This window comes from Pongo abelii, chromosome 7 (genome assembly GCF_028885655.2).
Source record: "Pongo abelii isolate AG06213 chromosome 7, NHGRI_mPonAbe1-v2.0_pri, whole genome shotgun sequence".
Classification (NCBI taxonomy): domain Eukaryota; kingdom Metazoa; phylum Chordata; class Mammalia; order Primates; family Hominidae; genus Pongo; species Pongo abelii.
Window position 1 is genome coordinate 157,258,014 of NC_071992.2, and position 12,084 is coordinate 157,270,097.

General features: G+C 36.9%; 1 protein-coding gene across 33 annotated transcripts in view; it reads right to left on the bottom strand.

Annotated features, from left to right (window-relative positions):
* PTK2 (protein tyrosine kinase 2) overlaps nt 1–12,084 on the bottom strand; it is a 341,630-nt gene that overhangs the window by 181,539 nt on the left and 148,007 nt on the right. For 32 of the 33 annotated variants that reach the window (XM_054518897.2, XM_063726842.1, XM_054518900.2 and 29 more), the window contains 2 exons: nt 3,681–3,760; nt 3,342–3,404 (listed from right to left, as the gene is read on the bottom strand). In XM_054518897.2, coding sequence (XP_054374872.1) covers nt 3,342–3,404; nt 3,681–3,760 — 143 coding nt within the window. Of the gene's footprint in view, nt 1–3,341; nt 3,405–3,680; nt 3,761–4,560; nt 4,617–12,084 lie in introns of all 33 variants that reach the window. The other variant, XM_054518909.2, reaches the window with a different exon arrangement.

Sequence of the window (12,084 nt, forward strand, 5' to 3'; positions counted from 1 at the left end):
CTAAGAAGGATCTAATTTACAAACTCATGCTGTGTCTAGTTCTCCTGTTTCAAGTAATAATAATCACAAGCCCTTACTTATGTATAGCAATTCTCATATTCTCCATTTCACTGACCCCTGACAAAAACTACGTAAGGTTTTGCAAGCCTTTAACACTGGTTAAAGCCCTAAGTTGTCCTCTTCCATTTACCTCTTCTCTGATCATCTGAAGTTCTGTAATTTCTAGAAATAAGCCAAATTTACAGTAACTTTAGTGCAAAATTTGACTCTCATTTCAAACAGATCTTGAACTTAAAATTCTTCTCTCCAAACATACCATTCACTAATTCACCTTGACAGACAACCTGTTTTTCTTTCTTTAACTGTTTTGGCTGTTAAAAACATGTCAATGTATTATTCATGGAAATTTCTTTCAAGTGTCTCTCTTCCTGTAACTCTGTATCCTTTTGCCAGTATGTCTGGCTCTCTTCATTCCTTTGTATACCTCTGGTTCTCACACAGACTCTATCTTTCAGTTACCATTTCATTTTCCTATCTTGGCCTCACATAGAGATAGGGTAGAATACAATTCACATTATTCTTTTTCCCCAGCCACTATACTAGAGTAGGCTTCCACAGTGACCCTGAAAGATGATCACATGTGTTCCTGGAGTCCTCTCCCTGTAACTTAGCCAGGCCACTGAACTAGCACTCCTTTCTTGACTTCACATTAACTATTCGCCATCTATCGTACCTTTTTAGATCATCTCTAACTACTTGCTGACCTCAATTCTCCCATCAGGTTTTTTTTAGATAGGCCTTTTATTTTACAATAGTTTTAGATTTACAAAAGAGTTACAAAGAGAGTATCCTGTGGAGTCCACACCCAGGTCCCCCTACTATTAATATCTTGCATTACTTTGGTACATTTGTCACAAATAATAAACCAGTATGGATATATTATGATTAACAAACTCTATACTTTACTCAGATTTCATCAGTTTTTTTCCCTATCCTTTTTCTGTTCCAGTATCTTATGGAGGACACCACATTACCTGTAATCATCATGTTTCTTTAGGCAACTCCTGGATATGTGAGTTTCTCAGACTTCCACCGTTTCCTTCATGACTTTGACAGTTTTGAGGAGTACTGGTTAGGTACTTTGTAAAATGTCCCTGAAGAGGGATTTGTTTGATGTTTTTTCTCATGATTAGACTGAGGTTATGGGTTTTTGTTATGAGGAAGGCCACAGAGGTAAAGTGCCTTTCCCAACACATTACATTATGGTTGCACACTATCAACATGACTGATCACCGGTGATGTTGACTTTGACCACCTGGCTGAGGTCATGCCTGTCAGGTTTCTTCACTGTAAAGTTACTTTTTCCCCACACTTCCTTTCCTTATTATACTGTTTAGAAACAAGCCACTAAATGTAGCTCATACGTTAGAGGTGAGTTTTGTGCCCCACCTCCTTTGAGAGAGGGTATTTACATAAATTATTTGGAATTTTTCTATAGAGGAAATTTGTCACTGCTCCTTTAAATATTTATTCAAATATCTATATTACTATGGACTCATGGGTATTTAATTTATACTTTGGGTTACAATCTAATACTATGTAACTTAATTTGTTGCTCGAATTGTTCCAGCTTTTGTCACTGGGAACTCTTTCCACCGGCTCATTCATCCTTCGACACAGCCCCATCGTTTTGCTTTTTGAGCACTTCCTTCTTTCTGGCACTACAAGCTGCTCTAGGGCTCACCCTTGTATTTTTCCTCCTCTCCCTCAAACTGCATTTTTCCAAGGAGCTCTGGTTCCTTTCACTGAAGACTGGTACTAGAAACCAAGATCTAAGCACAGGGTACCATAAGAGATTTTTTTTAATGCTACTGGTATTTGTCATTTCATAACAGTGAAATAAACCAACATTTATCTTTCCTTTTTCATTTTAAAAAACATGAATGTTCCCTTAGAACTAAAAATCAACATGCTCCAAGTAACTTGTCTTCTTTCTCCTCAAGCACACTCCTTTTCTGTGACTGGTATCCATAGTGGCCCATGACAGAAAACCAAGAGACTCCTTGGGTTCCTCCCTGTCCTTGATTCAAATGTAATCAGCCTCCAGTCACACAGACTCTGCCTCTGCTAGCCCGTGTCTCCATGGCCACTGCTTCCTTCTGTCTCATAGCCTCATCATTCTCACATGGACAAGAAAGGAACAACAGCTTCCTGGCTCCTTGCTTCCATTTTCAATCTTCTTTAATAAAATTCTAATCTCACAAATATGGAATTCTAAATTGCGAATCTCATCATCTAATTGTCCTGCTTGAAATGATGAGTCAGCGATGCTCAAAGGCCAAGTCCAGACTCTTTGAAGAATGTACTAGATAGGTAATGACCTGGTCCCTGTATACATATCCCTTTCTCCCTCATAAGAATGGTATTCTATCTACCCCCAACCAACTTAGTTTCCTAACCTTTGCCTGATGGTCCATGTTTCTGTGCCTTTGCAAATGCTGATTTATCCTCTTGACTGGCTTCCTGGCTCCCATGCAACAAACCCCACATATCTACACTTTGTGAATCACTCATTCTTTAAGACTTAGGTTAAATAACATCTCCATGTGAAAACACCTCACACATCAAGTACCATTCTCCTGTAAACACCCAGCTGATACTTCCACTTTAGTTTTTAGCACATTATGTTATAATTTTGCTTACTTGTCTGAGAGTCTCCTTTTAGCGGAATGCTTCCTGGGGGTTAAAATTTTGTTTTATTTCCAAATCTCTGGCACTTAGCTACAAAGGACTCAGTGTTCAGTTATCTTTTGCTGAATTAATTATGAAAAAGATGAAGTATAGGGTTTCTAGCCTCCCACGACGTAAACTCCATGTTGGGTTAATTTAATACAATCCAATGTAACAGTCTGATGCACAAATTAATTTCATTATTGGAAAAATTTCTAGTTATTCTAGATTTTTCTGATACATGAGCAGTAACTTCCATATCTCTATTTGTGAAAAACAATCTGCAGTAACTTATACAGAGAATATGAATAATAATTTATAGGCAGCTGTAGAATTCAATATAAATTAGAAAAAAATATCATCTTGCAATGATTAAATCTACACGAAGTGTATATGTTAATGGGCCATATACAATGTTAGCTTTAAGACATCTATCAACAAATCTAAATGTTTACTAACACAATCAATGTCATCAAGGATTCTGTTCTTTTCTTCTTCCAGATACAAAATTTTAGAAATAGTAGTGTTTCAGAATCAGTATTTAATTTTAAAATAAACTAAGAATTTAGTTCTGCATATTTGCAGGTATAGATTATAAGTATAATACTTACTCTAATACTTCATAGTTAGACTTCTTTTCTAGTGCATTGCCCCGCATCTCCCAGTATGATCGCCTAAAATCAGGGAAGACATACATTTATACGTATATATAAGGAATGTTTATGTTGTTGAGTGATAAAAACTGGGGGAGAGGCATCTGAATAATAAACAAAAATTAATGGCAACAACTGCAATTACTTCTGCACCAAACCAATAGTTCATAATTTACTCAAATTTTATTCAGTATTTCACTGATAATCCCTGTGAAGAAAAGGAAAATACCTGGAAAATATTAAAAAATAATTAAAAATTCGATAAATAAAGGCCTCAATGTAGAGTTATCATCTTACCGTATTTCTAGACAACCCAACTTCAAAGCAATTTCCTGGTCCACTTGATCAGCTATCTCTAACATATAATCGCTCTTCACCTACAACAAAAGGAATGGGAAAAACAACACTGTTTTAAAAGAAAAATATTAGATATATGCATTCAATAAATGTTTCCTGAGTACCTTTCATATAGTTTACATTGTGATGGTAATTATGCTTGATGTTAAAAATATAAATAAATGTTTCCTGAGTACCTTTCATGTAGTTAACATTGTGTCGGTAATTATGCTTGATGTTAAAGATACAAACGTGAGTTATACCAAAAAATAATTACAGAAATAAAATGGTCTCCTATTAAGAAAAGCTCATATAATCTATGACCACTTAAATGGGACATTAAGAAACAACGAATAGGGTCTGAATCATAATAACCTTCAGGTGCTCCACACCCTTCCCATGCTGTCAAAAGTAAAAACAAGAAGGGAAATTTCCATTTCTACAAAAATTTGCAGATGTATTTTCTGACCTCAAACTACAGTTCCAGCAGCATATTTTGGACTCCAGTGAAAAGGCAAAGGATTTACATACTTCAAAATCCATTTAACTGTGCAGCTGAGATGTTTCCATCTAACCATCAATTTTAAGTGATTAATCTGCAAAGTAATACAAGCTTAAAGTCTAAAGTAAAGAGAAGAATCTAATGGAATTCTTGAAATGCCTTCTAAACAATGAATAAACTCAATTTTAAAAGCCGATAACAGTGATATCAATACTTGCAAGTAACTGTCACTGTGAACACATTTTCAAAGATGAAATGTGTACAATTTCCTTGTAGATTAGCCTGAAAAGATTAAAATCTGCAATTGATTTTGATGAGAGTACCCATTTTGAACCTCACATGAAATGTTATCCACCCCTCCTCCAAGACGCATCCCATTCTCTTCAGCAGTACACCTGTGTTACAAGAAAACAATGCTCAATTATTATATTACGAATTTTATCAACGCAAAAATTTGTGGAAATTTGTCTTCTTTCTTGTTCTGTACTTTCATAATACCCTCCATTTTGCCTTGTTCCTGAAAGTCTAAACTATTTACTCTGACCCTTTATATAAAAAGTGTATTATTGACTTCTGCCCTAAAAAAATTTTCAAACATCCTGTTCTTCAATGACTGCCTCCTAGCCTGCTAGCCCATTTGTTCAAAGAGTTCCACCCCCAGTTAACTCATCTCTCACTCCACACCAATCTTTGTCTACTTCATACTGGATGGTTCCTCATTATGACTGTCCCTTGCAAAGACAACCAGCTCCCCTGTCTCCCATTATCCCTCTATTTGAATTGCTTGGTAAACCCAAGCCATGTTGAACCTACCCACTCATCCTCTTCATGTTTAGATGAGCAGCTGGAGAAATCATAGTATAAACTCCACTTTCAAATCATGAAGACAAATCTCAAATGGCCAGTTAAAACTATCTGGAAATTGAACAATGCATGCCTAGGAAGCACTACAATTCACTGATTTCATACTTCCTCCAGTAAGCCTGCCATATCTCTTTGTTACAGAGAAGATAAAAGACATCAGATGAGCATACTCTCTTTAAACTATTAGGAATTTATAACCTAATATGCATTAAGAAAGTATGAACATTTACTCATTATTTTCTCTTGAAGTAGGAGAAACACTCCCTCAACTAGCAGTGGACAACTATGTGCTATTACCGATCTAAGGACTATTCGTCTCAAAACCTTTATTTTCTGCATTAGCATCTAAGTCTGGGTGCTCAATAAATATTTATTGAATGACTGTGTAAACAAATGAACAAACAGTCATCAAAATGGAGGGTGGGTACATAAATGCTATTTTCCATCTATATTTTCCATCCTTTACAAGGAACAAGAGTTTCTACTCCTTCCACATAGCAGGCACTCAAGACTGACCAATTGGAACTGAATTAATCCATTCAGTTAAGTAAAAAGCTTTAGGTCTAGAACTATTTGTTTAACTTCTACAAATAGTAGAAGCTCTTGTTTCTACAAAACAAAAACTAAGTCTCAATTTAAAACCTGTTTTGCATCATAAGTAGGTTTATTATCGAGCACAAAAATAAAGGTGCAAGAATTAAACCAAGATAGGTATTTAGATAGGCAGAAAAATACCACAGTTACTCTGATGGAAACATTCAGTGGCTTTTAGTTGTCTGATGCAGATTTCAGAGGAATTACTGCAGACCACCAATTACATGATGAGGAAAATGCACCATTATCAAATTCAATCAATCTTGAAGATTAATTGCCACAATTTTTAAACACTATTCACAGGTAGAAAAAATAATCAAATGCTATATTTCATCATCAAAACCAAATTCATATTGTAAAAATGAAAAAAGGGGAAATTATAATAATCTTCATTTGAAAAATCTCACTTATGAGAATGAGTTCAAAGTTCTGAGAGTTGTTTTTCCTATAGCTTTAATCTCAATTATCAGAGCTGTATGATCACACACTGAAATTTATTTGTGGCCCGATGTGATCAAAGTATTCTGCAGAGTATAGATCTGAGATAGAATAAGGCATCACCACAGACCCGTGTCCTCCCCTCAAGCCCCAAAGCAGCTTCCCCTCTGCTGCTGGAGAGAAAGCAAACTCTATTCAGTGTCTCAATGCTCCCTGTCATCTAGGCGCTAGAGAGTGTTCTCTCAAGCCACTGAGCACGGCCACATCCTGAGGCTGGGCTTCAAGACTCAGAATTATGTACACACTTTGTTCATATCCCTTATAAAACACTTCTTGACTACCTCTCTTCCACTAGCTCCCAGCAGAATTGCTATCATTTGTGAAACCAAATTTATCAAGCGTTTAAGTTTCTATAATATATACCTAGCACCATGTCAAGCAGATTTACATGTAATATCTCATTTAATCATCAGAACATCACTGTGAGGTGGGTACTATTAACATCCCCATTTTATAGCCTCAGAAAAAGCCTAAAAGAATGATCAAAATGATAGCAGTAGATAATAATCCTACTTAAGGAGTATCCACCAGGGACCAGTTACTATGCTAAGCATTTTACATATATTTCTGATCTTTACAATAATTCTTCAAGGCAGAGTTTATCAGTCCTATTATATATAAAGATCAGAAAACTTAACTTTGTGTTAAGCAAGTATTAAAGTCAGGATTCAAAATCCAGATGTATCAACTCCTAAAACTCCAGCTTTAGTTTGTACCTACAACTTGTGAACTCTTCCACAGTGCAGTCATTCTCTACTAGAATGAAGATTAACAAACAGGAACCACCTCTCATTTACCCTTGCATCCCCAGTATCAACCACAATAGATTCACATGCATCTCCTGAGGTATTGGAACACTGTCACTGTGTTGTATTCTCTTTTTCTATTGTGGATTATACCCAGGTCCAGGAAATTTGCAAGATCCTTCCAAAAAAAAGACTTCTGAAAGTTGGTTTTTAAAAATTAATTTGTTGGCTGGGCGCAGTGGCTCACGCCTGTAATCCCAGCACTTCGGGAGGCCGAGGTGGGTGGATCACCTGAGGTCAGGAGTTCCAGACCAGTCTGGCCAGCATGGTGAAACCCCGTCTCTACTAAAAATACAAAAATTAGCTGGGCATGGTGGCAGGCGCCTATAATCCCAGGTACTCAGGAGGCTAAGGAGGGAGAATTGCTTGAACCCAGGAGGCAGAGGTTGCAGTGAGCCGAGATCGTGCCATTGCACTCCAGCCTGGGGGCCAACAGCGAGACTTCGTCTCAAAAAAAAAACTACGATGGGCCAGGCACGGTGGCTCATGCCTGTAATCCCAGCACTTTGGGAGGCCACGGCGGTGGATCACGAGGTCAGGATATCGAGACCACCCTGGCTAACATGGTGAAACCCCATCTCTACTTAAAAAAAAAAAAAAATTAGCCAGGCGTGGTGGCAGGCACCTGTAGTCCCAGCTACTCGGGAGGCTGAAGCAAGAGAATGGCGTGAACCTGAGAGGCGGAGCTTGCAGTGAGCCATGATCGGGTCACTGCACTCCAGCCTGGGCGACAGAGCGAGACTCCATCTCAAAAAAGAAAAATAAAAAAAAACTAGGATGGATTTGTACTTCTCTCTTTGTGCAAGTATTGTAAGTGTATCAAGGAGTTCCTTCATCATACTCTGCAATAGCATGAAGCACAGGTTTTAATATAAAAACTGTTCACATTTTCTAATAGAAAATATTGATGCTAAATTACTCCATAATGTATTGCATATGTCAACTCAATGCTTTGGCTACCACATGAGATTTTGTGTTTTATTTTGGTCTCTTTTGAATATTCTAACAGCTACACAAATTTATCAGTTGGACTCAAATGACCTTGGTAGCACAGAAAAAGGATGGGGCAGAGGGCAGACAAAGGCAAAACTGACTAGGTTTACTTACTAGCTGGGTGACCAAAAGCAAGTAATTTTACTCTTAGAGCCTAGCTGACTGAGTTTTTGTCAGATACGGTGAAGTATTTTGTATACAGAAGGAACTCAATGGCAGCTCCAAATTAATACTAACTTAATTTTTCCTCTTTCATACCTAAGCTATAAAAATATACAAATGAACAATTATGCTACCTTAATGAGTTATATACTTTTAAACAATTCAATGTCATTTAACATAGTATTTAACAGTTATGCATTCATTGATTTATCAAATGTTTATAAAATGACTATCATGTGCCAGGATATTACAGTGAATAAAACATACATGGAACTAACACAAAGGTAATGGTAAACTTTCATTTAAAAATAATTACTTTGGATGTTCTATTGAGGATAGACCATAAAGCTATATGACAACAAATGTTTCCATTATCTCTTTTTGTTGTCCATTTATAATGGTTAAGTAACCCCAAATTTTATTAAAAGTAAATGAAGGAGCCAGGCATGGTGGCTCATACCTGTAATCCCAGTATTTTGGGAGGCCAAGGCAGGTGGATCGCTTGAGCTCAGGAGTTCAAGACCAGGCTGGTCAACATGGCGAAACCATCTCTCTACTATAAATACAAAAATTAGGCAGACATGGTGGTGTGCACCTGTAGTCTCAGCTACACAGGAGGCTGAAGAAGAAGAATCGCTTGAACCCAGGAGGCAGAGGTTGCAGTGAGCTGAGACCGTGCCACTGCTCTCCAGCGTGGGTGACACAGCGAGACTTTATCTCAAAAAAAAAAAAAAAAAAAGTAGTAAATGAATCTAACTGCATAGCAATCTTTTAAAAGAACATTTGATGTTGAGTGTGTGTGTGCCCGTGTGTGTACTTGGGCGGGAGCACATGCACACATACGTGTGCACACACACACAATCTGATTTCTCAAACTTCAAAAATTTGCTTTATTTCTTGGATTTTTTTCATGACATCTTCTAATAAATCTCATCTAAAAGTTTTGAATATCAGGGCATTAGGATTAAAAGTCAATTCTCACTATTAAATTCCTGAAGATAATAAACTGAGCACCTAAAACCCATGCCCTACTGTGTGGTGGATACAACGGTGAAGAAGACAGACTTCTTATTTGCTCTCACTGAATGCACACCCTGTTGGTAGGTACAGCAGATTAACAACAGTTAACTATGATGTATAAACAACAGAACACTGCTTGCTAGAGTTAGGGATGGGACAGCATGTGACTAATAAAGCAACAAGGATTTTCTTTGTGTTCATAGGACAGTTCTGTATCTTGATTATGATGATTACATACATTTGCACCTGTGATAAAACGCGCAGAATTACACACACACACACACTTGAGTGTGTGTAAACATTAGCGAAATCTAAATTAGGTTTGCAGTCTAGTTAACAGTATTCTGCCAGTATCAATTTCCTTATTCCTATATTGTATTATATCATGACTGAAGTGGTAATTACTGGACTGTATACAATTGTCAAAACTTACTAAATTGCATACTTAAATTGATTATTTTATTGTATGTAAATTATACCTCAATAAAACAAATTTTGTATTTTAAAATGTGTATATGTCGTATGGGAAATGTATGGGTACTATGCACAGGTAAATGGAAGGCTTTACGTGGAAAGCACCATTTAAATTAAGAGCCGAAGACCGAGCAGAAGTAACCTAATTCCAGGAAAGAAAAGGCAAGTTATACAGGAAAATGTTAACTTAGCGGCAGGTCTAGGACGCTCAAATCCTGTTCATTCCCAAGAAAGGCATATTTTTAGGGCTGGCCCTTAGTCTCTTAGAAACTAAACCCCTGAAATGTTCTGTCTGATACGAGTGCTTCTGCATACCTGAAGACGGCCACAATTTGACCACCAACTGGTGAAAAAACTGGCCACCAATTTGAACCAGATAATTTATGCACACACTGTTTTGATGGCAAACACCTGTTTTCTCTCTAGGGTCTGGAAAGTGAATAAATAAGGTCAGTCACGTAGGCGTTGTATGCCTATGAGACTGACCTCCAACACACACCTTAAACACTCAAGCTCAGGCCAGAGTCTCTGCTTGGCAAAACTTTGCATATGATATCACACTCTTTTTGGTTTTTTTTTAAATACTTTAAGTTCTAGGGTACATGAGCACAATGTGCAGGTTTGTTACATATGTATACATCTGCCATGTTGGTGTGCTGCACCCATTAACTCGTCATTTACATTAGGTATATCTCCTAATGCTATCCCTCCCCCGTCCCCCAACCCCACGACAGGCCCCAGTGTGTGATGTTCCCTGCCCTGTGTGCAAGTGTTCTCATTGTTCAATTCCCACCTATGAGTGAGAACATGCAGTGTTTGGTTTTTTGTCCTTGTGATAGTTTGCTCAGAATGATGGTTTCCAGCCTCATCCATGTCCCTACAAAGGACATGAACTCATCCTTTTTTATGGCTGCACAGTATTCCATGGTGTATATGTGCCACATTTTCTTAATCCAGTCTATCATTGATGGACATTTGGGTTGCTTCCAAGTCTTTGCTATTGTGAACAGTGCTGCAATAAACATACGTGTGCATGAATGTCACACTATTAACCATGAGTGCTTCGCCTTCAATTATCAAAAATATGCAAGAGTGAAAAAGGGAGAAGAAATGTACACAATTACATCTTCAAACCACAGAAAATAAACCTTCTAATAAGAGAGTTAGACTACATTACATTTTAGCTTCTGTCTGGAAAAGGGCAGCTGATAATTCCTATACTGAGAACGACAGGCTTAAACTAAGATTATTTACCTCTTAGATCTTCAATTTCAAAATGTATCTTAACTGACAGCTTTAAGGCCAAGAAAATACTGAGAAGGAAGTCAATTTCTAATGACACAATTATCTGAAAACTTGTAAAAATAAAAAAGAAAACTGGAATAAAAATAAAAGGAAGTTGACCAATAAGAAACAAGTATGCCCCGGCACCTCACACGTTTCTATAGTTAAGTTTAGATACTATACCATAGAGTTAAGTTACAGTTCTAGATTCAGTATTTTCTTGAACTTCCTACTGCAACTCCTTTTGTCAAGGAAACCACTGATTATTTAATGTCATTTAAAAGCTAATGGGTGGACATACTCATTCTAAGTCTTAAAACATCTGTAGGAGTAAACAATGACAAACTCGTATCAGGCTCAGGCATCTGAAAAGCTGAACATTTCAACAGTGCTAAAAGATTTCTATACTAGTTCAGCATCCTCAATGCAGATTAATATGACTTCCTGACTAAACATGGACACTGGCCTTCAAACTAACAGCCACCATCATTGGCAAAAAGTTGCCAATGAAATACTTATAACTTTAACAAATGAAAGTTGAGAGAGAAAAAATAAATGTTACATGGCAAAGAAAAAAGTTTGATTCCGGGGTAAAACAAACTGTTCCTGCTTTCTCATGAGTCATTAGCTTTATTGTCAAACTCATTTTTATAAATTCCTGCTCTACAGTGAATAGTGTTATAACAAGATTCTAGTTTATTTTTAGAGTGTGCTAATTAATATATTTCAGAATATTCACAAATAGGTCAAAATATTTAGTCAGTCATTGAAATTTTCACACTGGTAGTCACATTTAGGCCATCTTTTAATGAAGCTATGTGCATCCTTAATAATTATGTCTAACTAGTAATATAATGCTCAAACACTCATCAGTGTTTTCCTCATGACCCCACCCAAAATGGACTTGGATGAATTTTCAGAATGAAAAATAATAAAATTAGGGCAGTTTATTGTAATCTATCTATTTCCCTCCCTCTCTTCTTTTCATGCGATAGGAGTGGTGGCAGAAATAATTTAAACATAATAATTTTATTTCTGCCCTGGCTAAACCAAATATATATATGTATGTATAAAATATATGTATTTTTAGAAACTGGGTCTTGCCCTGTCACCCAGGCTGGAGTACAGTGGCACAACCATTTCTCACTGCAGCCCAAACTCAAGCACA